This window comes from Rhinopithecus bieti, unplaced genomic scaffold, assembly GCF_001698545.2.
Source record: "Rhinopithecus bieti isolate Rb0 unplaced genomic scaffold, ASM169854v2 scaffold_37503, whole genome shotgun sequence".
Taxonomy (NCBI): domain Eukaryota; kingdom Metazoa; phylum Chordata; class Mammalia; order Primates; family Cercopithecidae; genus Rhinopithecus; species Rhinopithecus bieti.
The window spans coordinates 41461-67361 of record NW_016815616.1 but is presented as its reverse complement, the minus strand read 5'-3'; the positions used below and the strand labels follow the sequence as shown (position 1 = coordinate 67361).

The 25901-nt window shown below is 41.1% G+C and overlaps 1 protein-coding gene across 1 annotated transcript in view; it reads left to right on the top strand.

Moving 5' to 3' along the window:
- SLC22A3 (solute carrier family 22 member 3) overlaps window positions 1-25901 on the top strand; it is a 112789-nt gene that overhangs the window by 82465 nt on the left and 4423 nt on the right. The window contains exons 6-10 of the mRNA XM_017853519.1: window positions 10659-10756; window positions 10876-11090; window positions 16683-16791; window positions 17567-17679; window positions 22361-22460. Coding sequence (XP_017709008.1) covers window positions 10659-10756; window positions 10876-11090; window positions 16683-16791; window positions 17567-17679; window positions 22361-22460 — 635 coding nt within the window. The remainder of the gene's footprint in view (window positions 1-10658; window positions 10757-10875; window positions 11091-16682; window positions 16792-17566; window positions 17680-22360; window positions 22461-25901) is intronic.

Below are 25901 nucleotides of genomic sequence, written 5' to 3'. Positions count from 1 at the left end.
TTAATGTGTCCTTAGGAAGTGGAGAGTGCTGTGTGTATTCAGGTGATACAAATGGCATTGTGCCACTCCAGATCTTGTATTTCTTACTTTTTCACTCAACTGTGTGTTTTAAGTGTCTACCCAACTTGTTCATGTGTGAGTGCATTGCTTCCAACTGTTGTGTGATTTTCAGTAGGCCACACCTGCTGGGCCTCTGGTCTCCATCTTCCTAATGATGGACACCTGGGTTGCCTTCAATAATTGTGATTGGTGTTTTCGTACATGTCCTCTTCTGACCTGTGTAATGTTCTCCATGGAGTTCAAGGCCTAGAAGTGGATCCCCTGGGTCCTGGTGTGCAGGCAAGCTTTGGTCCCTGAATAACGCCAGCTTGCTTTCTGTGACTACCCTACTAGTGGGACCTGTGGGTCCCTATTGTCCACATCTAGATTTAGTACGCTCCAGTTTCCTAATTTTTCCAGCTGCCTCAGTGAAAGCACTGAGTTGCACATCTCTAGTTACTGGTGAGATTCTTTGTAACTTCACTGGAGCACATGGAAAAGAGAAGAAATCGAAGGGCAGTCAGGACTCTTCCAGGAGGCAGGAACCAGGTCAGAGCCAGGATGAAGACAAAGCACATCCTGAGCATGCAGCAATGGAAGAGATTCTTGTGACCCGAGCTGATGGGGGAAGGTTGAGGGCAACGCAGAGACCCCACTGCCGGCTTGCCAAGAAAACATGCAGGAAAAATGCAGGAAATGAGGGAAGGCTCCATTTTCCTGAGAAAAGGGCTGGAGGAACATAGGTGGCATCAAGCCCCAGCTACTGGCTCTTTGAGAATGTAGTCAGGACTTGCCCCAGTCACCCTTTCTCTGAGCACTCAGTGACTGGGGCTGATGTCACCCTGGCTGTCCTTGACCTGTGCAGAAAGCTCTGCCAACCCAGGACAGTGTGGGGAGGGCCTTATATGCCCAGGCCCCAGCAGGAGACACCTCCTAAGAATCTAGCGGGACAAGGTTGCAGTGATCCTGAAATCGTGCCAACACCTAACGGCTGGAACAGTTCCCTCAACTGGCTAATGGACAGGTGGTCTGATGAACTCATATGTTACTGATGATGATGTTAAAGACCATGTTCCTGTTGAAATAATTCCCAAAGCATTCAGGAGACTGAGAAGAAGTGATGATAAGAATTGTTCTTGGCAGGAGTGTGTGGTTTTGATTTTTACTTGTGATAAAGCAGAGGATTTTCTTCACTCAAACTCTCTTTTTCTCTCTCTTCAAAACAACTTTGGCTGACCAGTGCCTTATAGACACTCAATTTGCCTCTTCATGGAACTTAAAATTTTGTGTATCCATACATGCTACCATAGTTTCAGGCACTGGGCATTTCAAAAATGTGATATTTAGAACCTTTCTGTTTCCGTGATAACTGCTGGCATAGGTGCTGCTGGAGCTTTTGATGACATGTTGGATTCAGTCCACACAAGTTTTAACGCATATTCCCTTAATTTCTGAGCCTTTAGAGTTAGAGTTTTAGAACTGAGAGTACATTCTCTTCTTTTTTCCTTTCTCCTCTTACATCAATAGACTCCCCTCCCCCCACCCACCCACACAAACAAAAAATAAAACTCTCCCAGCATTGCTTTGAAGAAATGAAGAAATGTTCCAACATGTGACCCACAGCTGCAATCCGTTAACCTTTGCCAATACTGAGTCTGCCCTCTGGGTCCCTCCTGGGACTGCATAGATAGAGGCCCATTTGCTGTTCTGGGCAGCATGCCCAGTCTTCTAGGAGGTGGGGCACTGGGGCGCTCTTTCAGGCCAACTCGAGCTAATGGAATAAAATATCTTCTCCGTGGAGCGTCTCAATGAAAGAGCCACCTGGGCTGCAGGTGACCAGATTTGCTCGGTGCAGCACGGTAGCTCCTAGACATATGTGCAGTCGAACACTTCAGATGTGGCAAGTCTGAACTGAGATGTGCTGTCAGGCAAACTGTACAATGGATTTCAAAGATTTAATAGGAAGTGAAGAGTATAAAACGCCTCATGAATAATTTCATATTGGTTACACCTTGAAATGATCACGTTTTGGATACATTGGATTCATGAAATGTATTACAAATTAATTTCCCCTGTTCCTCTTTATGTTTTTTAATGTGGCCACTAGAAAATGTAAATGTACGTGTGTGGCTCACATTATATTCTTACTGGACAGCACTGGTCCAGAGGCCTGGGATTTATTTTTAACTACTTTAATAAACATCAAACATTCATGATAATTGTAATACGGAATATTTCTCCATCATATATGCTCTTGCATGGTAAATATTTTATCTACTCTTGTTTTAAAGGATAAGGAGGTTTTCAAAACTTGCCAAAGTACTACAGGTAATTTGGCAAATTCTCTTTTATGGGTACCAGATAGTGCTATTTCCACCTAGAAGCTGGCTGCAGCTCTGTAACGTGACATGCTTACTCCTGGCCATTCTGGGCTGGTCCTAGTCTGACTAATGAGCTTATTATCCACTGGGCAGTGAGATGGAAGGACATGAGCACCTCAGCTGTCACTGCCAGGCTTCCTCCCAGCCCCACCAGGCCCTCTGGTTCCTGATGCTTGTCTTTAAGACCAATGGATACTTTAACTTTAGAAAGTGGTTTCTGGTTCCCCGAATCGGTAAGCCCAAAGACCTCAAATAACATTTTATTCACACAGACTTCTTAGAGATGGAAAGTTTCTAGACAGCAGAACCTTTAGGGAACTAGTGATGACACATTCACCGAATAAATCACAGTATTAAACTCAAGAGCAGCTAAGTTTTCTTTCTTATTGGTGTCATTTTTCCTTGTGAAATCCGACAACTGATGAAGAAGTCTCCTATTGAGAACAACCAGACAAAAATCACAAGGCTAGACAAGCAGCTACAAACACCGTCCCCTTTACGCTGCCCACAGTAGACCCTGCTGGTAAATGTATTTCTCCCTCCTAAACCTGGGAGGACTCACATTTCTGCACCCAGAGCCCCAGGTGGAAATAAACAGTGTGAGTGAGCCGATGAGGTGGGATTGCTGTCCCTTGACTCTTAGTGCTTCTCATGCTAGTCTCCTGGGGATGTGGTTAAAATGCAGATTTTCTCTCTAGATCTGGGGCAAGGCTTGTTCAGCAGGCTCCCAGGAGAGACCGACGCTACCGACTTGTGGGTCATACTTGGAGTTGCAAGGCTCCGTACGTGGTGTTTGCCGGTGTGCACATTCATGAAAAATCACCCTGCCTTAAGCCTAGTAGATCCACAGTTCCAAATCAACATTAAATACATCTGGTATACTTAAGAAAATTCAACATAAAAAGAAATCCATTTCTTAAAAAAAAGGCAGAGCAACCATTCTCTTTATCTGAGGATCTTTAAAAGCATCTCCCTTTATGTGTTAAAGCATTAGCTACTAATTACTAAAGGAAAAAGTGCTGGGTGAATTATCACCTGGAAATAAAGTAACTCTCAAATGTTATAAAACACAATGTTAATGTTGACAGCCTCTGTTACTGAATATGACATATTGTGTGCCAGGTGTGTGTGTGTGTGTGTATGTGTGTGTGTATATAGTTGCATATATGTATATATACACACATGTATCTGTGTATATGCATACATATCTGTGTATCTATATAGATAGATGGGTTATTTAAGTGAATTTTCAAAACACTAATAAGGTGTGATTTGATAAATGAATAATATTTAATAATAATATTGAAATAATAAAATTGAATATTATTATTCTCCTGCTACTGATGAGAAAACTAAGGCTCAAATAGTTTAAATAACATGCTAGTAAAAAAATGCTCTGAATAGAATACCACATGTCTGGCCTGACCCTGACTGTCTTTTTTTTTTTATTCTAAGACCAGTCCTCCATGTGGGGAGTTCTGAACACCGTATTTATAACAGATGATTATTTATAATGTCTTTCTCTTCTTTGGCAATTTAAATTAAGATGTCAACTGAAGAAATGTTTCCCCAGCAAGAATTGCAAAGAGAGCTGAATTAATCAAAGAAAGATGAATAAAGTGTTCTTTTAATATGGAGTACATCGTTGTTGATGGAAAACACAGTCTTGGCAGAATTAAAAGATAATCAGAGCGATGAATAGGGCAAGTAGCAATTCAGCTCATTAAATAAATACAAGGAAAGTAACCTCTGCAGTTTAACCTTGAGCGATACCTTTTCCTATGAGTAGTGTGTCGATACTAGGCAACAAGCCTCCGAACAGCTAGTGTTACCCAGAACATCACCCTTTTCTCCCTTTGCTTCAAATCAAAACCAGCATCCCCCATTTAGGTGGCACAAAAGGTATGACAAAATGGGACGCCAAGTGAGACACTGTTGATTCTGTTTCTATGAAATTCTAGAAAAAGCAAAACTGTCATGATAGAAAGCAGATCTGGGTTTCCAGAGCCCAGAGTGGGTGGAGGGGACTGACTTCACTGAGACACAAGGAAAATTTTGGGGATCATGGAAAGGGTCCGTACCACGGTTGTGGTGGTGGTGTAAGACTATATATCTGTCAAAAGTCTTCCAAGCGTGCACTTAGAATTGCTGGAGTTTATTGCACATAAATTATATGTAAATATCATACAGTGCATATAAATGGTATGTGAGGTAATAAATCAATTGTTTTTTTAAAATTTTAAACCTGGCATAGCATTTTGGTTTTTTTGTGTGTCTGACTCAGACCGGGCGATATTTAGTAACCCTTTGGCAACAGAAACTCAGCCTAGACATAGAGCTAGAAGTTATTGTAAAAGAATAATAGTGGTGGCCGCCACGGCACAGGAGTTGCCAAGATTTTCCTGGATGAATTCCATCCAAGATATGGTTTTAAGTCTCTCAAGGCCTTTGGATGCCTAGAAAGTGGGTCATCTTTCAGAATATCTGCGTCACTGTGGAGATGTTAGTAAATCAAAGACCAACTGGATTTGTCCTTAAATGTAGCAAAATATGTACTTGCTTGGAAGTACTCTTAATCCTTTCATTCACTGGACAGGGAAGATTGGTTTCATGGTCCTGACTCCCTTAATTTGTTATCAACACCTAGTTTGGTTTTTTTTTTGGTAGAGGTTATATATATGAGTCAGTAAACTTGTGGTCTGGAAAAGCAGAGATCATATTACCACTCTGTTTTAACTCCTAAAAGTTTGAAATTAAGACTTATACCAGGTATTTTTATGGAGTGGACTGGAGTACAGAAGCAATTATTTTAACTATTTGCTAAAAAAAAAAGTTGCCTAAAATATTCAGTTGCTAAAGCAAAAGCATTGTTCTCGATTGGATTCTTCACATAATTCTGCTTTTGGCAACAAGTAACCAGAAAACCAACTTAAATAGGTTCGGACGATAAAGATATTCACTGGCTCATGTGTCTGGAATTGTAGTAACAGCAGCATTCAGGGTTGGCCAGACCAGGGTCTCAACAATCTTATTAAACCATGGTTTTCTTCCCCTCTCTCCACTCTGCTGACAGGATAGCTTCATCTTAAGACTTGTTGTCTCATCCATGTAAGATGACTGCTAAGATGCATTTGAGCCCACAATTTCCTCATTTATTCCTTGAAGGAAGAAACAAAAGATTTCTTCAGGAACTTCTGACTTAAGAGCAATGAAGGACTTTCCCAGAAGTCCATTTCTCATTGGCCCGAATTGGGTTGTATGCCCATTTCTGATTGGTTCAAACTGGGTCATGTGCCCTGTCACTGACATGGAGGATAGGATTTCCCCAAACTAATCAGGCCTCCCCCTGCAACTGGAAGCAGAGTCAGCACCCATAAACACATGAATTGATAGTGTGGGAGAGAGTAGTGGGAGTTCTGTTAGGAAAGAGAAGGAAGTCAACGATTGGGTACACTGTGTGTAATTTAAGTCCGTGACTTTAAAAGTGAGCTTTTTTTGCTACGAAAATAATGTAGGCTTAATTTTTTTTTTTTTTTTTTTTTTTTTTTTTTGAGACGGAGTCTTCCCCTGACACCCAAGCTGGAATGCAATGGCGAGATCTCCACTCGCTGCAACTCTGCCTCTCAGGTTCGAACGATTCTCCTGCCTCAGCCTCCTGAGTAGCTGGGATTACAGACGCCCACCACCAAGCCCAGATATATTTTGTATTTTTAGTAGAGACGGGGTTTCATCACGTTGGCCAGGCTGGTCTCAAACTCCTGACCTCATGATCTGCCCGACTTGGCTTTCCAACGTAGGCTTAATTTTTAATTTTCAGAGAATATTTGTAGCTGAAAAGAAGAAAGTAATTAATGAAATGATATGGCATACTTTTAAACAGTAAATATTATATTGTACATACTGCAGACACATTACAGCATAATGGTTAAACATACAGACTTTGCTATCAACCTCCTGGTTCGTCTTCTTACTGTCTGTGTGTCCTCCTTGAGTAAAGTACGTAGCTTTCCTCCACCTCAACTTCTTTCTCTCTGTAATGGGAATGATAGTAGTATCTGTACAAATTGCTCCAGCACTAAGCCTCTCATTCAGGGGTCAGTAAACTACAGCTTGCAGGCCAGACATGCAGACAACCTGTTTTTGTAAATAAAGTTTGGTTGGAACCCATTTATGTATTGTCTATGATTGTTTTCACACTACAATGGTAAAGTTAAGTAGTTCCAACAGAGGTCTTAGAGCTCACAAAACCAAAAACATTTAATAGATGGCCATTTGCAGAAAAGGTTTGCCAACCTCTAGGTTAATACATAAGATCTTTATTTTCTTGCCAAAATCTAACATGTCATAATTCTGTGGTCATTGAGTGACTGGAGATTTGCCAGAGAAAGGCAATTATCTACAGAGCCAACATGAAAGCAAGAGATGCTTCTTTATTTTATCACTTAAAACAATGAAAATCATGAACAACTGAAAAATCTACAAATGTCTTTACATGTTAAATTAGGCTGGGCATGATGGCTAATGCCTGTAATCCCAACATTTTGGGAGGCTGAGTCAGGAGGATTGTTCAAGCCCAGGAGTTCAAGGTCAACCTGGGCAACACAGCAAGACCCTGTCTCTACTTCTACTACTACTACTACTACTACTACTACTACTACTACTACTACTACTAATACTACTACGAAGGAAGAAAAAGAAGGAGAAGAAGGAGAAGACGAAGAAGAAGACGAAGAAGAAGAAAGAAGAAAGAAGAAAGAAGAAAGAAGGAGGAAGAGGAAGAAGAAGAAGAAAAGAAGAAGAAGAGGAAGAGGAAGAAGAAGAAGAGGAAGAGGAAGAGGAAGAAGGAGAAGGAGAAGAAGAGAGAAGAGAAGAAGAAGAAGAAGAAGAAGAAGAAGAAGAAGAAGAAGAAGAAGAAGAAGAAGAAGAAAGAAAGAGAAAGAAAGAAAGAAGAAAGAAGAAAGAAAGAAGAAGAAAGAAGAAGAAGAGAAGAAGAAGCCAGGTTCTGTGGCATGCACCTGTGGTCCCAGCTACTCAGGAGGCTGAGATGGGAGGATTGCTTGAGTCAGGGAGGTTGAGGCTGTAGTGATACGTGATTACACCACTACATTCCAGCCTGGGTGATAGAGAGAAACCCTATCTCAAAAAAATTTTTTTTAATTTTTTTTAAAAAGTCAAACTATCTACCTGAACTGACCAGAGATCTTGAAATTTGTGATGTAGGATTTCCCTTCAACTCTGGGATGTTGGGACTGGAAATGTGAGTGAGAGTGAATTTGTTCAGACTCGTAGCTGGTGGATAGAAGTCATAGCTCTCAGTAGAAGACTGAAGAGGAAATAAAAGGGAGCCAATAATAAATTGCTGTGAATATTTCTTTTGAAAAGCAAAGAAAAAAGTATTGCCACCTGTGTGCACTGAATGGACAGTGGTGTTGATATGTAGACACGGGATCCTGTCAGGGAATCCCTGGAGAGAGAAGAGTCTGAGACTAACACTGCCCTGCAGCCCCAAGTCTGAGTTGTGGAAAAGCCCTCAGTAAAAGGAAAAACTCATGGGAATGAGTTGGTGGTGATACTTTCGTGCAGGAACATTGTCCTGGCAGGATGGGTGGTTTTAATCCTGAATTTAAAAATCTTTGAAATCTAAATTAGTCAATTTTTTTTTTTCGTAAAACAATGTTTTAATTAAAGATTTAGTTTTAGGTCAAGTGCACAGTGTCTTTCCTTAAAAATATTTAGATGTGACCATCAACTATCAAGAATGTTTCTAGAATGAAATATATTCAGCAGTGCCATGTGGGGATCAGGAGCACAGGCTCACCAATCAGTTGCCTGGTTTCAATTCCTGGCTACTATTCACTCCTTAAAGCCCTAAGCCTTGTTTTCCTTATTTATAGAGTAAGATTAACAAAAGTACTAACTTTATAGAACTTTGATGAGACTTAAAATAATCCATGTAAAGTGCTTACTCCAGAATCTAGTATCACACACTCCATAAACACTAGCCATTTTAATGTATTAACACAAATAAATGAATTGTAGAAAACATTTTGGCAACAAACTATACAATAATATATTTTTATAATATATCGAGTTCTTATCTTTCACTTTTGATATTCCTGTCTTGTTTGTTGAGCAGCAAAGGTTAAGGTAGACACAGAAAAATCCCTCATTGGGGTCTTCAAATTTAGAAGGTTAGCTCGGGGTCATCTTAATAGACATTATATTAGTTAAGATCCAGGTCAACTTGCTAATGAAACAAAGTCCCCGAAAATACAGTGATGAAAAAGGGAAAAGTGTTTTTATCTCTAGAACACCCACCCAGAGGTGAGCAGCCCAGCTCTAGTGAGGCAGCTCTACTCCATGAGGCCCTCCAGGGCCTGAGTTCCATTTGTCTTGCATCTCCACCATCGCCTGCACAGGTTGTATGGTTGAAGCTCACTGGCATCTTCTTCCAGCAAGTTATTACCTTTTTAAATGCTGAGACCTAGAACATGACCCCCACAACCACCTCATTGCTGAGGTCTTATCACAGTGCCACTCACAGTTGAAAAAGAGGATAGAAAAAATGACTCTCACTAGGCTGCCATACGCCCAACTAAAATTCTATATGTTCTCAAAAGTGGGAAGGGAAGAATGGACGGTGGAATCAATCAGCAGTCTTCCACGGCGATTGTCATGACAACTATTGTTTTGTTGACTCTAGACACTATTGATTTTAAGACACATAGTCATTTTATGTACCACTAAGTAAGGGAAACCATGTTGTTTAAACTGGGACACATTGCTTTCTTATCAGCTCAGTTGTAGGACACTTTCCAATTAAGAGATGTTAAAACATAGAAAATCAATGTGTCTTGATATAAAAGAAATACAGGATTGTGAAGACTTTGGAAAAGAAAGCGACCAAAGGCATTCATTTTGCAGTCTACTTTTGTGTGTGTCTTTTCTTGGAGCAAAGATAGGCATAAGATATCAAGCTTTAGTTGATCTATTGAATTTACTGTTTAGAATCTGTGATGGACAAGGTACTATCGGTGTGCATATGCTCTAAGTCAAATTCGTGTGATTACTGGTAGAGAGACTTTGGCTCAAAGCTTTGGAGAAAATTTGCCTAGATTTTCATTCAATCTGGGCCAAATCTGGTATTGTACAAATAGACCACAGGGACCTTGTTGTTAGTAGCCACATTTCTGTTTAACAGGAGCAGAGAAACCGAGGACAACACCAAGGAGCAGATATAACCAGGGCACTTGACTTCTTGCTTCAGCACTCAGTCATTACACAAACAGTTGTTGAACACCAGGCACTTTGCTTGGTGTGACAATGCACTCCCTGCCTTCCAAGAGCTCCAGACCCACAGGGGAATGCTGTTGTGCAGGTTCTAGGATAGAGGTCCAGGGAGTAGAGGCAGAATTTGGGAGCCATCAGTTCTATCTGAGGCTAGGAAAGGCCTCCCAGGGGAGGTAAAATCAGCACTGAGGAGGTCAAAGAGCCCTCCATGCAGAGGTAAGAGACTGATAAGCGCAGGAAACTGGAGCTGTGGTCACTGCAGGGGATCGTGCTCTGATGCTTCCGCATGTTAGACTGGAGGCAGGGTGTGGGGATCAGGGGGTGTCCTCTCCAGCTTCGATTTTTTCAGTGTCTTGTATGTGGTTGGCCAATAGCAGTATTTGCTGAATTGAATTGAAAAGACTAACTTCTTGAATGGCCAGATAGAGATGAGCTGAATTTTTCTGGATCAAAAAGATACTAGATTACAATAAACGGACAAAAGCAAAATAATACATTTAGTGCTTGCTCTCAAACTTAACATTGCTCTATTTTGTTTGTGAAAGTCAGATTTGAGGATTTAGTTTATTAAGAAACCCTAAATTGGTTGGATCCCACTTGCTTCACCCACCCTGACTCTCATTTCCCCCAATTTAATAAATGTGCATGTGTATTTTACTTTAGAACACACAGACCAGTGTAACATAAAGTGCTGAAATTATCCTAAGAACAGATTCTCAGTGCAGCAATCCTATCTTTGTGAATTTGATGTGTTCTAAGTGCCAGAGCAGAAGTGTTTTAATTCTCAGGTTTTAACATATTATGAAAGCCCCTAGTCACTTCAGTAAGATCATTTGATTCTGGTTAATGACAAGTCTCTGCTATGCAGGTGTTTTGTTTGTTTGTTGTTGTTGTTGTTGTTATTGTTTTTGCTGTCTATTGCTACTGAAATCTGCTTTTCTTATATAGATCACTGTTACAGATGAGGAAGTTAGTAATCCATCCTTTTTAGATCTGGTGAGAACTCCCCAAATGAGGAAATGCACACTTATTCTTATGTTTGCTTGGTAAGTTTGACTAGTGATGGATTTAAAAACTTGCGTTAAATTCACAACACATCACTTCCTTCAAATCAGCTTGAAGTTATATCTTACTTGTTCTCTGGTGTCTTTCAATGTTGCTACAGGTTCACAAGCGCAGTGGTGTATCAAGGACTTGTCATGCGCCTGGGAATTATAGGAGGCAACCTCTATATAGACTTTTTCATCTCGGGAGTGGTGGAACTGCCAGGAGCTCTCTTGATCTTACTAACCATTGAGCGCCTTGGACGACGCCTCCCCTTTGCGGCAAGCAATATAGTGGCAGGGGTGGCATGCCTTGTCACTGCATTCTTACCAGAAGGTAATCTTACCCCACATCTGCTTGGCAGCCAAAGGACTTGAAAACACCTAAATCCGCAATCAAGTATAGGGAGCCACTTGTTCTTAGGAAATGTGCAATCGAATCACAGTCTTGGCATCAGGCAAGCTTTCATGATGTCCCTCCATTTTTTGCTTAATCAGTGTAAAAACTTTGAAGATAAGAGATTGGTTCTGTAGATGATTCTCTTTTCTCAATTGTTAGGATCATTTATGAATGAAACAGATATTGTGCCCGATCTAGCTGATAGTGATGTGGTTTCTGTTAATCATCTTTATGTGACTTACTTTTGCGATATCTCTGATGTTGTTTAACTTACATCCCGGGCCTCTGCCATGCTGCTGGCACCATGCTAAACGCTGAGGTTACACTAGAAGAAGAAAGCAGTTATTGACTTCGAATGGTTCACAATCTATTAAGGGATACAGATACTTTAATACTGTCACGATTCTTATTGTCATGAATTATTTGCAAGATTTAGAAACTAATTAAATTATTTACAAGATTTAGAAATATAAAAAATAGATTGGGGAGGAGTGATCAATCCAGAAGGGGATTCAAGAAAAGTTTCCCAGCAGTGGGAACTAAACATGTGTGAAGACTCAAATGGGCCAGATATCAGGGGGAGAGGACGGATGCTTCCAAACTAGAGAAGAGTTTCCAGAAGTATGAAACACCTTTGTGCATTCAGGAACTGAGGGTTCATTGCTGTGACTGGAATCCAGGCAACGAGCCTGAGAGATGATCTGTCACCAGCATGATGGCCCCGCACGTGGTCCTGTGAGCTTGCAGAGGAGGAGTGAGCTTGGCATAACTGCAGCAGTTTAGAGATGGCTATGAGCAAGGGAAGATGCTGAGAGCAAGAATTACAATTGGGGCAGTCAGACCTAGATGAGAGAGGGTCATTTCATTTCAGAGATGTTGCAGAGTTAAATTTCGCAGGGCTCTGTCCTGGTAGATGGGATGCAGGCCAGAAGGAAGCAGAGGGTGCCGTGACTCCTGATGCGTGGTGAGCAGCACCCAGAAAATCCTTACCCTAGAGCACACCAGGGACTGGGAAGAGGAGGGCTTCACATGCCAGAGAATGTGTGAAGTAGAGCAAGTTCATCATTTCCCTCTTCCAGGAGGGGCAAAGTGGGGATTACAGAGAAAGCTGGATTCTCCAGGTGTCTTTTGTGTCTGCACAAGAAAGGCTGTCTTTCTTTGAGAATCCTCTGAGGACCAGCCAAGAAATGGATAATATAGTGGGAGTCAGAATAGTCAGATATTTACAGATGAGTTTATTAATTAAATGAAGGTTTATGAATTATTAAAACACCAGGTAGACCCTATTTGAATAAAATTATGGGAATGCCAATATTCGGAACACACACACACACACACACATACACACAATGTGCAAGTCCCCTGCCATGTTGGAATGTTTGATGATAAACAGCAACTACCTATTTACATCTCTCTTGTTTTCCCTGAGCGCATTCGCTTCCCAGGGCTGCTGTAGTAAGTACCACAAACTCAGCAGCCTGAAACAACAGACATTTATGCTCTTGGGTGTGGAGACTGGGAGTCTAGAATCAAGGCATCCAGGGGTGCTTATGTCCAGAGGTTCTGAGGGAGGGTCTCTTCATGCCTCTCTCTGGCAATCCTTGAAGCTCCTTGGCATCACTCCTCTCTCTGCCTCCGTATTCACAGGACATTCTCTTCTCTGCTTGTGTCACCTTGACTAATGACATCTGCAAAGACCTTATTTCCAAATGTGATAGCCTTGAGGTTCCAGGTAGACATGAATTTTGGGAGACACTATTCAATCCACTACAAGGAGTTAACATATTCTAAGGGTTGGAGGATCTGTACAATAGCTACCTCTCAATACATGTCTATTCACTATTGACTCATTGTCAGCCACTGAACTAGGAGGGGGATGGAGAGGTCAACAAAATAGACACAATTCCTGCCCTCAAAATAGTATAATTTAAGAAGAATGAAAAATCACAAACATTGGAGACATTGCTCTTCTATTTTACTTTGGTACTTTGGATGTAACATAAAACTGTAGCTCCCTGTGATGAAGTCTTCTGTTCTCATCGTATGTGGACTAGGAATGAATGAAATATTCATTGTATATGAAATTAGAAATGCAGAGAGAAAGATGCATGACTTAAGTGTGTCTCATTTCATGATCTATATACACTTTACTCTAGAAGATTTCTGTGGTCCTAGATTGATTGGTATGACTTTCATGTCTGTTGAATTCAGAATGACCCCAGAAAGCATTCAAGGCTGTGTGTCCAAATCAAGACAGAAGTAACTAGTCAGATAGTCATAAAACTATTTTGTAGAGAATACTTTCATATACTAGAAAATATAGCACCAAGAATAGACTGTTCTCCCTTGTCTAACCAGTTTTATTTTATAGATATAATTTCCTGATTGAAGCTTTAGAATTGTTCTCAGCAAGACTGAAAACGAATTGCTCTTATTCTAGACACATTTTATTTTTGCCTTCTGCAGACTTGGCTGCTTTTATAGTCCTATGTCAGTCATGACTGACTGGCAAGAATAAATTTCAAATCCCTAAACTGAGTTCCAAATATTAACAGAGGATCCTCCCTTGAGTCCTTCCAATCTAAAGACCCATTGGACTTGATTCCAGCGACTGGGTACTTAGCACGAGAAAGGCTTTTCTGCTCAGTCATTCCTGACGTCAGCAGTCGGTCGCCAGCCCCTGGGGAGAATACAGATGAGCTTTTGGAGAAACCAGCTCTAAAATTGTCTCACAGCAAACACTTTAATCAGCTTTCCCTCCATTCGACCCAACTTTTCATGGTCTAAAGAATGGAAATCTAGAAGAAGAAATAGTATTTCTGGCTGTATTCTCATTTCAGACTCACTGCTTCTAGCCCAAATTTCTGAATGCTCATTAATGTCTGGAAAAAAGAGACCTTTCTTTATCCATATCTGTCTGCCATCTTTAATTTGAGTTTATTTAGGATGGCCACAAACCTAGCAGTTCGGGTAAGTCGTCGTCTTGAACTGGGAAACTTGTCTTCCACTTTTATTTTTCTTTAAGTGAAAAGTGAGTTCATGTATCTTAATTTAGACATTTCTACTAGAATTTCTCACTAAACTTTATTTCAGAACTCAGAGTAGATTATCCATTTGGAGTACATATAAAGTTTTGTTTAAGTCCTTCACCCTTTCTTCAGTAATTGAATCCCAATAATCTCTAGTAGCTTGACCAAATCCACTTTCAGAAGAAAACATTTCCTTTGTTCTCATATAACTCTGTGGAAGACAATTTTAGTTTCAGTACTCATTTTAAATTGCCCTGTGGTTTTTGTCATTGCTGCCAAAAGATGTCTATGGCCACCTCAAAATGAATTTAGCTTATTACTGGAATCAAGAATTTTTGTGTGCATATATATTTATTCATACTTCCTAATAGTTTTCTTTTCATTTTTTAATTAATGAACCATGCAGTGCCTTAGCAACTTCTCTTTGGTTACATATTTCAACAAAATCTCTGTTCCAGTGTAGTTTGGTACTGGACTCTACTGCTTGGAAAAGAGTTGGGAGTCTTTCAGATTAAGGTCAACGTGCAGGACAGACCACACCTCCACAAGTGGGGCAATTTGGTGTTTTCTGAATGTTTTACTGAATGGAGTGGCTATTTATCTGAGTTAACCACATATGTTTATCATGGTAGGAGTGTGTGTGTGTGTGTGTGTGTGTGTGTGTGTGTGTGTGTGTGTTTTAATTTGGTCTCTTGGTTTTTGTTTGGATTTTTCCATGAAACAGACCTTGCCTCAGTTATAAACCCAAATTGCCCTTGAATTTGTCAGTGGGACTCAATTTTAGAGCAATCTTGATTCAATGAAAAGAAACCTACAATGGAAGAACCCAGCCTGAATAGTGAAGCTGTTTCCTAGGTAGCAGGCGGCAGTCTGGGAGTAGCAGGAGATGGTCCCATTGGGCTGGCACCCAGGGAATCTGAGGGTTTGTTCCCACTTTCCCCTCCCAGTACCACATGCTCATTGAAAGATGGAGTGGAATGCATTTCCTAGTCTCCACCCCCCTTTTCTTGGCCTTCATAAAGAAGCAAAGCCTAAACAACACATGTTGACAAACCTTCTGCTCCAGAGCAGACAGTGACCTACCACATCAGCACAACCCTGGCCTCCTCACTGCCTGATGTAACAGTTAACGTGACAGCTACAAGGGTTCTCATGTGGGAAAAACATGAAGTGCACCAGGGTGTCCTCGGCCAGTTCGCAGTCAAAATATGCAAACTCCAGACTCCCAGAAATGGTTTGGATTCTTGAATCATCTTTTCCTTATGCTTGCCCTCCTGGACAATTGTTTTATTTAATGAATTTTAGCTTTTTTTTGTTGTTGTTTTTTGTTTTTTTTGACCTGGCTATTCTCTAGAGAGAACACACAGAAGTCTACTGAGCTTGATTCTCTTCTTTCATCCTCCTCATTCATGCCTCTCTTTCTACTAAAAATTATATATTCAGAAAGGTTCAATAATTCCCCTGGAAAACAGGAGGATGATTTAGTGCTAAATGAACATACGTGTGGGCATAAAGGGAAAATGAAAGGTGCATGAACACTGGACATGCTTCGTTTTGCTTTGGAGAGTGGATATGGTCTTGTTCATGCAGGGCATATGTCCTTAGTACCATATCTCCTAGGATGGGAAGACATCAGTTGCACAACTTCTAGGAAAGCTGGAGCAGTGACTTTTAGAGTAAAATGGTTAACTTCTCTGCCCTTAAAACATAAAAGAAAGAAAATATTCAATAGAGAATGTTTGGCATTTCCCACTAGTTTCTAGGGAGGAAAGGAAAATTTCTTCATACAACCAAAGCAGTCCTAAAACAGTTCATTTTAAAATGGATGAACCAATTAGCATTGATGAACCAATTAGCATTGATGAATGTGGCTCCTTCTGGATGGTTTCTTGAGGGAAGTAGTACAATGGGGGATGAGGAAGACAATGAGTGACATTTGCCTTAGTGGTAACACACAGAATAGATGTCCCCTTCCAAAGATCCTGGTCCTCAAAGCTTGCTCTACTCTAGAAACCAAGGTCAGCTCACGTGAGGGGCTCCCCTGGTGTGCTGGGAACGGCTGTTCCTTGTGTCATCACCACAAGGTAAGCACAGAAAGGACAGCTGGGCACCAGCAGTGGGAACGTGGTGGCTCAAAGGCATGACTGGAAACTACCTCCTGGACAAAAGGCCAGTGTGCTCCATCCAGCCCTCTAGGAGGTCATTGCCCGGAACAGTGTTCCAATGTAGTGGCTGCTCATGCTCCACAAACGGCTCTTGAATTGTATTTCCCATAATCCAACCTGCTCCAAAAGGGATCTAGTGCTCTAAAATATTAGCTATCATCTAGTTTCATTGTTGTTGCAATTTGGTTACATGAGTAGAAGATTCTATCATTTGTGCTTAAAATTGGCAAAGACTTCAGACTGGAGGCCACAAAGCAAATACCTTTGGTTGTTCTGTAAAATGTTAATGCAATCAGACCCCTAACTCCTCACTTCCAAACTTTCTGTGTTTGCAGGAATACCATTGTTGAGGACCACAGTGGCTACATTGGGAAGACTAGGGATAACCATGGCCTTTGAAATTGTTTATTTGGTAAATTCAGAATTGTACCCAACAACATTACGGTAATTCTACAAACATTGTGGTTTCTCCTAAGTAACTCTGTAGACCAGTGTTTTAAGTTGATTTAGTTAAAAACTATGAAATAGTTTCCTTAGCTCAGTGATATATTAGCCTGGGCTGAATCCAGCCAGTAAAGAAGATATGCTTTGAGTTATCACTGCTTTCTGCATTGCTGCCTGCTGCATTTTGTGATAGAAGTATTTCTCATATTAATATCTTCACACACTGTTATGGTTTCAAGGAAAGGCACTTGACTTGGAACCAGAAGACTTCTAGGTGCCCTTGCTTAGACTGTGGCTTAAATCTTCATCCATCAGTGTCACCTGCCACAAGACTATGGCCTCTCTTTGACTGCATTACATGCATTGGTGCAGTGGTGAGCAGCTGGTTATGAAGGACGAAAGGAAACAGTGTGCACGGATTAGTGCAAATTGACTTCCTCTGCTGGGGAAACATTCCATGGGCACTCTTTGCCCTCATATGAGGAAACCAAAGTGGCACAAAGTGACCCAGAGCAGGCAGGGCAGTGATAACTGCAGGCAGGGCAGTGCCGATGGATAACACCCTCCACCCACGCTGGAGATTTCCTCACTAGCCTCACTGAGAAATGTGCAGAATGGAAATGTTTTGCTTAGAGTTCACGAGAGTAGCAGTTTTCAAAGTTAGAAAATGCAAAGTATCGTCACACTTCCTTTGGTTTTTTAATATGTCTGAATATGTTATCTTGAAGTCATTTGTTGAAATAGTTTTCATTTAAAATTACTTTTCGTTCAACAGAAATTTCGGAGTTTCGCTCTGTTCAGGTCTGTGTGATTTTGGGGGAATCATAGCCCCGTTTCTCCTCTTTCGGCTAGCAGCCGTGTGGCTAGAACTACCTCTGATCATCTTTGGTAAGAACTCATTTGCTATTCTTAAGAGCTTTCATCTACATTCCTTGTATTAAAAGAAAACTATAATAATTATTAGGTTCGATAATGATAACAATAGTCATTTATCTTACTATAATAACTATTTCATTGATAGTTATGGTATTAATTTCATCTTATTATAATAACTATTTCAGTTTTGAGGAGCCAATTCAGTTATAATGAATGGTTTTAGTTAAAGGGTGCTGATAAATAATGTTCAATTAGCATTCTTTGGGTTCTGAGTTAAATGCTATGAAACTCTTATGATATTAGAGAACATAGCCAATAATTTTCAGGGGACTAAATTAAATATTCAATATGTTTAAAAATGAGGGTCAGGTGCAGTGGCTCATGCCTGTAAGACCAAAGTGGGAGGATTGCTTGGGCTTAGGAGTTCAAGACCAGCATGGGCAACATAGCAAGACTGCCTCAACACAAATGTAAAAATTAGCTAGGTGTAGTGATCCATGGGTGCCTGTAGTCCCAGCTATTCAGGATGCTGAGGCAGTAGGATCAAGGCTGCAGTGAGCTATGGTCATGCCATTGCACTCCAGCCTGGGCAACAGAGTGAGAATTTATCTCTAAAATAAGTAAATAATAAAAAATAACAAAAATAAGCTTAATGACTAATTGTATTTCTGGTGTTCTCTGTCTATTGATATATCTTCATTGGCTTTGATGCTAAAAATCCACCCAGAGGGAGCAGGGGACATGGAATCTCGGGCACACATTCCATCACCTCCTCTAGATCCCTTGAGTGCACCGCTCCTCCTACCTCCAGCTTCCGTAGGACTTGTGAAGGGACAGAATCACAGTCTAGGAAGGACCCTGGGGAATTCAGTGTCCCACTTCTCCAGGGCTGATCCAACTGTCCTGCCTGGGTTTCACACACATCCCCTATGCCCTCCTCTGCAGTAAAGGATATGGGCTGGCCCCTTTCTCCCCCAACCCTTTCTCTACCTCCACTTCCTTACTTCTGGTAGAGAATGTTTTTCATTTATTGTTCAGCAGTTGAAATTTGAATGAAAATACTGAGTCCATGCGGACAGACCTTCTGATTCATGCAAAAGTCCTTTGACAGTGTGAGGGACAGAGAGTCAGCTTCTACCACTTGACACCAGTGACCTCAATACAGGATCACCTCAAATTATTGTATGGGAGTTGGTCATCAAGCTGAGTGTTAATTCTGTGGTCAGCATGAAAAAGCAGAAAGTGCCACTGTCCAGCAAAGACAGACTAGTCCAGGAGACATGACACATGACCTTCAGGACTGCAGCCCATAGCCCAGTGGCAGGCAGGGCAGGGCCTGAGACTGCTAGGGAGACAGCTGAATTTCTAAAAACTCAGTGACAACAGAATGTGATAACTAGTGAGACCCCGAAAGCAGAAGCTCCTATTAGAATAGGTCACAGGGACCCTTGGCCCCTGAGTGTAGGGGAGCAGGTCAGGGAGGAAGGAGGCAATGTCTAGGCCAAGAGGGGCTGGCTGTGCTCCAGGCAGTGGAAAGTTCAGAGCAAGAGGACACCGCATCCTTAAGCACCTGGTGCTAGAGGATGGATTGCAGGTGTGAGCCGGACCTTAAGAAAGGCAGTGCCAGGGCAGGGCAGGGACTGGATCTGGAAGGGCCTCAAGGACATGCCAAGGCTTTGCTCTTTATACATACAGCAGTGGGAAGTTACTGGACAGTTTCACCCTGAGGTGGACAGAGCTGGCCTTGCATTGTAGAAACAGATATGCAAATGGGTTGGAAGGACCCCCAGCATCATCCCTCTGATGGTAGATATGCAAGTGGGTTGGAGGGATGATGTTGGGGGTGACAATTCAAGGACATCATCATCAGGAGGTCACAGTGGCTTCTAATAAGGGGGTGGCAATGGGAATGGAGAGGGTGGACAGATTGAGTAAATATCTTAGAAGCCAGCTGGGCAAGATGGGACCACTGATGGACACAGGGAGAGGGCATGGTGAGCTGGGAGGCCCAGGTGCCTGGGGAGACACAGGTGGCACAGACACTGGAGCAGCAAGGTTGGGGGTCTGCAGGGTGATGGGGCTGTGTGTCAGCTGTGCACAGTTTGAGGCACCTGGAAGAGTTCAAGTGGAAACAGAAACCAGCAGGCTCAACACTGCTGAGCTCAGGAGGGAAGTATGGCCTCAGGATGAAGAGCTGGAAGCCACCTGGCAGTAGAGACTGGTTGAAGCTGAGGGAGTGGCCCAGGCCCCCAGAAAATCAGGACAGAGCACGAGGAAAGCAGAAGCCTAGTACAGAGACCTGAGGGGTGGCAAAGTGACAGACCTAGGCAGAAGGAGAGGAGGTGGCCAAGGAGGTAGAAACCAGGTGAGAAGCCCGAGGCAGGAGGGCATGAGAGACCAGGTCCACCCTAAGGACTGAAAGTAGTACACGTGGATCTGGTGGCCAGTGAGAGGCAGAAGGAACCTGACTGGAGCAGAGCCAGAGAGGATATAGGCTAAATCCAGGGGAGGGCAGGCAGAGGCAGGACCTGGAGCATGGTGCTGTGCTGGTGCTGGCACCTCCCACTCACCAGGGCCAACTGCCACCATATTAGTTCATTTGCCACTGCTAGAAATAACTGCCCAAGACTGGGTAATTTATAAAGAAAAGAGGTTTAATTGGCTTACTGTTTCACATGGCCGGGGAGGCCTCAGGAAACTTAAAATCATGGTGGAAGGGGAAGCAGGCACGTCCTACATCGCGGCAGGTGAGAGAAGAGCAAGGAAAATTATCACTTATAAATCCATCAGATCTCATGGGAACTCACTCACTATCACAAGAACAGCATGGAGGAACCTCCCCCACGACCAGTCACCTCCCACCAGGTTCCTCCCTCAACATGTGGGGTTTACAATTCGAGATGAGATTTGGGTGGAGACACAGATTCAAACCATATCAGCTACATTTTCAAGAATTTTGTAAGTCAGTCGTCAAGCACGGATATCATCAAAAAGTAAAGAATATGAAATATATGAGAAACAGAGGCAATAAATGCCCAACACTCATCAGTTCCTAATTCATCTGCTACATCTTCAGTATTACTTGTGCTCCTTAGATTGTGTCTGCTGCATCTCTATGGTGGAAGCACCACTGATGGGGCTTCTGCATCTCTTCCCAGTGGCACAGTCAGGGATGTTGTGTCAGCAGCCCGAAGGGCCCACAGTGGGAGCATTTACACCATGCACATTAGCAGATGCTGCCAGTCAGGGCTTGATTGCCCAAAGAAGGTTGTTAGGCATTTACCAGCACATCAGTAGGATACAAAGAAGTAGAGAAAATAGGGGAGGGTGGTTTTTTCTTTTTAATTCTACCATTTATTATTATTTAAATTTGTTTTACATTTTTGAGGTATTCTTTTAGACATTATCTAGTCTTACTTTTTTTTTTTTTTAATATACTTTAAGTTCTAGGGTACATGTGCACAACGTGCAGGTTTGTTACATATGTATACATGTGCCATGTTGGTGTGCTGCATCCATTAACTCGTCATTTACATTAGATATATCTCCTAATGCTATCCCTCCCTCCTCCCCCCTCCACACAATAGGCCCTGATGTGTGATGTTCCCCTTCCTGTGTCCGAGTGATTCCATTGTTCCAATTCCACCTATGAGTGAGAACTGGCAGTGTTTGGTTTCTGTTCTTGCGGTAGTTTGCTGAGAAATGATGGGTTTCCAGCTGCTCCATGGTCCGTACAAAGGACAACGAACTATCCTTTCTATGGCTGCTAGTATTCCATGGTGTATATGTGGCCACCATTTTCTTATCCAGTCTGTCACTGATGGGAATTTGGTTGACTCCAAGTCTTTGCTATTGTGAATACTGCCGCAATAAACATACATGTGCATGTGGCTTTACAGCACCATGATTTATAATCCTTTAGGTATATACCAAATAATGGGATGGCTGGGTCAAATGGTATTTCTAGTTCTAGATCCTTGAGGAATCGTGACACTGTTTTCCACAATGGTTGAACTAGTTTACAGTCTCACCAACAGTGTAAAAGTGTTCCTATTTAGTTTGGCTCCAAAGAGCAGGAAAAGAAAGGATGATAATGGAAGGATGAGGCGAGATTGAGAGAAGGCTGGTCAAACAGGAAAGATCTGAATATGTTTGAAAGCTTCTCCCAACAGGTTGAAGATACTGGAGGAAGGGTTGATCCCTACAGTGAGGAGCCCAAAGAGACAGGCCTAGGAGAAGGCTGGTCCCGGAGTAGACAGCAGGACAAGTTTTCCACTGTAAGGTGATAGGAGGAATCGGAGGGAGAAGAGCAGGTTAGTGACAGTGTCAGTGAGCAGGCGCAGAGGGGACTCCCCTCCAGCACTCTGTTTCTCTGCAATGCAGGAGGGGAGCCCTTGGGTGTTGGACCCTAAGAAGACACTCAGAAGGCACTCAGTCAATCACTGTGAGATGTGTGAGTGAATACATGACTGCCAGGTGTACAGGGGCCGTGGTGCTACTTAGGGTTTGAGGAAGGGAGAGAAGCTTTGAAGCTGTGATAAGGGAGAACTGGGGCGTTGATCTGGGATGCAGAGGTTGCTGTGGTTGAGAGCTACTCCAGTGAGCAACATGGTGGCTTCAGAGTGAGCAGACCCATGGGAGAGGGCCCAGCTATGTCTTCCGGGGGCGTTAACACTTTCCCCCTATTCCACAGGTATCCTGGCATCCATTTGTGGTGGCCTCGTGATGCTTTTGCCCGAAACCAAGGGTATTGCCTTGCCAGAGACAGTGGATGATGTAGAAAAACTTGGCAGGTACTGTCCAAAATTCAATGCACCCTAAATAAAAGCAACATTTCAAACCACTGGGGAAAGAATGATGTTGAGAAAATTGAATATCCACAGGGAAAAAAATAAGAATAAATCCTCATGTCATATTGTAAGCAAAAAATTCAAAGGAGATACAAAAGGTTAATGTAAAAAAACTCTCCAAAGCTAGATAAGAATACACATTATTTTTTTAAATGTGGTTGTGAAGAGAGAAGCATTTCCATATAAGGTGCTAAGACTCAGAAGTGATCTAAAGGCAGGAGCTGCTGATATGTGAAAGTGGAAATCGCTGGGACATGCAGCAGCAGGGGATTAACAATGTGGCTTACTCTACAGAGTGAGGAGTCAAGTCTGTGTAGATGGAATGGCATAGGCAGATTTTCAAGACTGATTACAAAGTGAAATGTCACTGAACAGCATACTATAGTATTTATAAAAAACTAAAACCAAAGGCAGTTTCTCTCTGTAGCTGGATAGGAAGACAGATGACACACAGATGATAGATAATAGGTAGATGGATGATAGATAGATAGATATAATAGATGACAATCGTAGATAGATAAGTGATAGTAGATAAAGGATAAATAATAGATGATAGATGATAGGTAATGTCTGGATAGATAGGTCGACAGATAAATAGATAATAGATGATATATAGGTAATAGACATTAGTAGGAAGACAGAGAAGAGAGAGATTGAGTTTTGGAGGGGGGTGTTTAAATAGGGTATAAGGAAAACTAATACCCAGATAATACATTAACATGAGGAATTATGTCAAGAAAAATTCACATTACACAAATTCTTTCTAATTGTTTGAAATTTTTTCATTAAGAAGATAGAGATATGAATATGAGAATGTATAGTAAAAGATGTAAAATAATAATATATGCCCTCTGCAGACACACATGTGCTGGGAAGAGGGGTAGGGAAGGGAGGGCCATCACTTTCTTGCCAGAGACTTCTGTACTGTTTGATTTTCTTTAAAAATTAGAACACGTAGTCTTGTGTTGCTTGTGCAGTTTTAAAAAATGATATAACATCCAATTTAACAATTAAAAAGCAATCTTAATAATGACCTGGGAATTAAGAACATGGAACTGTAAATAGTTTTAATATATAAAAAGTACTGAGGAACAGCTTTCTTTCCTTTGATTCTATTCCATTGACTGCATCTGTTTACAAAGTGAGAGGGACGCTTTCATTCTTTATCCCCAAACCAATCAGGGATCAGATTTGCAAACTCATCAGGAAAAAATGGAAGAAAAGGGAGTCCTTTGAAATCAAGACTCTTCTACCGCTTCAGTCACATTAAAAATAAACAGCTAGGAGAGGTTTTTTTTTTTGACTTGGGGAATGTGGGTGGAGGGGGGTTGTCCAAATGGTGTGCAAGGAACTAACATATAAACATGAAGGATTATACCAGCTAAAATTTAAGGTACCCAGATTCTTTCTAATTTTTTTCTGTTTATAATTTTTCATAATGAAAAGTTGGGTACATTAATTAATTATACCTAGTCTCTACACATGAAAAAAAATTTAGCAGAAGTATGATTTACAGTGCTGCAAATTAAGCACATTACTTGTGATCCATGATTATTTACTCTACAAAAATTACTTAGTGCTAGATTACTAAAACTTGTTATTTCCCTTTTAAAATCACACTGGATTATTTTATCATTTCTGCTGTTTTTTGTTCATGTTAACAGCTCATTTCCAAACACATGTTAATTCAGTAGAAGTTCATGAAGAACTTAAATGCTACAATGCTAACAAACCCCTGTATCAGGGGAACCAGCCGCCAATATTTCAATGTAGGTTCTTTCTATTTTCCATAAGTGTCAGCTGGCTGAGAAATAAAGAGAAAGAGTACAAAGAGAGGAACTTTACAGCAGGGCCTCCGGGGGTGACATCACATATTGGTAGGACCATGATGCCCACCTGGGCCTTAAAGGCAGCAAGTTTTTATTAAGGGTTTCAAAAGGGGAGGGGTGCAAGAACAGGGAGTAGATCACAAGATCACATGCTTCAAAGGGCAAAAAGGAGAACAAAGATCACAAGGCAAAGGGCAAAAACAAAGATCACAAGGCAAAGGGCAAAAGCAGAATTACTGATAAGGGTCTATGTTCAGTGGTGCATGTATTGCCTTGATAAACATCTTAAACAACAGAAAACAGGGTTTGAGAGCAGAGAACCGGTCTGACCTCAAATTTACCAGGACAGGGTTTCCCAATCCTAGTAAGCCTGAGGGTACTGCAGGAGACCAGGGCATATTTCAGTCCTTATCTCAACCACATAAGACAGACTCTCCCAGAGCAACTGTTTATAGATCTCCCCCCAGGAAAGCATTCCTTTTCCAGGGTCTTAATTATTAATATTCCTTGCTAGGAAAATAATTTAGCAATATCTTCCCTACTTGCACATCCATTTATAGACTGTCTGCAAGAAGAAAAATATGGCTCTGTTCTGCCCAATCCTGCAGGCAGTCAGACCTTATGGTTGTCTTCCCTTGTTCCCTGAAAATCACTGTTACTCTGTTCTTTTTCAAGGTGCACTGATTTCATATTGTTCAAACACACGTTTTACAATCAATTTGTACAGTTAACACAATAGTGGTCCTGAGGTGACACACATCCTCAGTTTATGAAGATAACAGGATTAAGAGATTAAAGTAAGACAGGTGTAGGAAATTATAAAAGTATTAATTTGGGGAACTGATAAATGTCCATATTAAAATGAAATCTTCATAATTTATGTTCAGAGATTGAAGTAAAGATAGGTGTAAGAAATTATAAAAGTATTAATTTGGGGAACTGATAAATGTCCATATTAAAATGAAATCTTCATAATTTATGTTCAGAGATTGAAGTAAAGATAGGTGTAAGAAATTATAAAAGTATTAATTTGGGGAACTGATAAATGTCCATATTAAAATGAAATCTTCATAATTTATGTTCAGAGATTGAAGTAAAGATAGGTGTAAGAAATTATAAAAGTATTAATTTGGGGAACTGATAAATGTCCATATTAAAATGAAATCTTCATAATTTATGTTCAGAGATTGAAGTAAAGATAGGTGTAAGAAATTATAAAAGTATTAATTTGGGGAACTGATAAATGTCCATATTAAAATGAAATCTTCATAATTTATGTTCAGAGATTGAAGTAAAGATAGGTGTAAGAAATTATAAAAGTATTAATTTGGGGAACTGATAAATGTCCATATTAAAATGAAATCTTCATAATTTATGTTCAGAGATTGAAGTAAAGATAGGTGTAAGAAATTATAAAAGTATTAATTTGGGGAACTGATAAATGTCCATATTAAAATGAAATCTTCATAATTTATGTTCAGAGATTGAAGTAAAGATAGGTGTAAGAAATTATAAAAGTATTAATTTGGGGAACTGATAAATGTCCATATTAAAA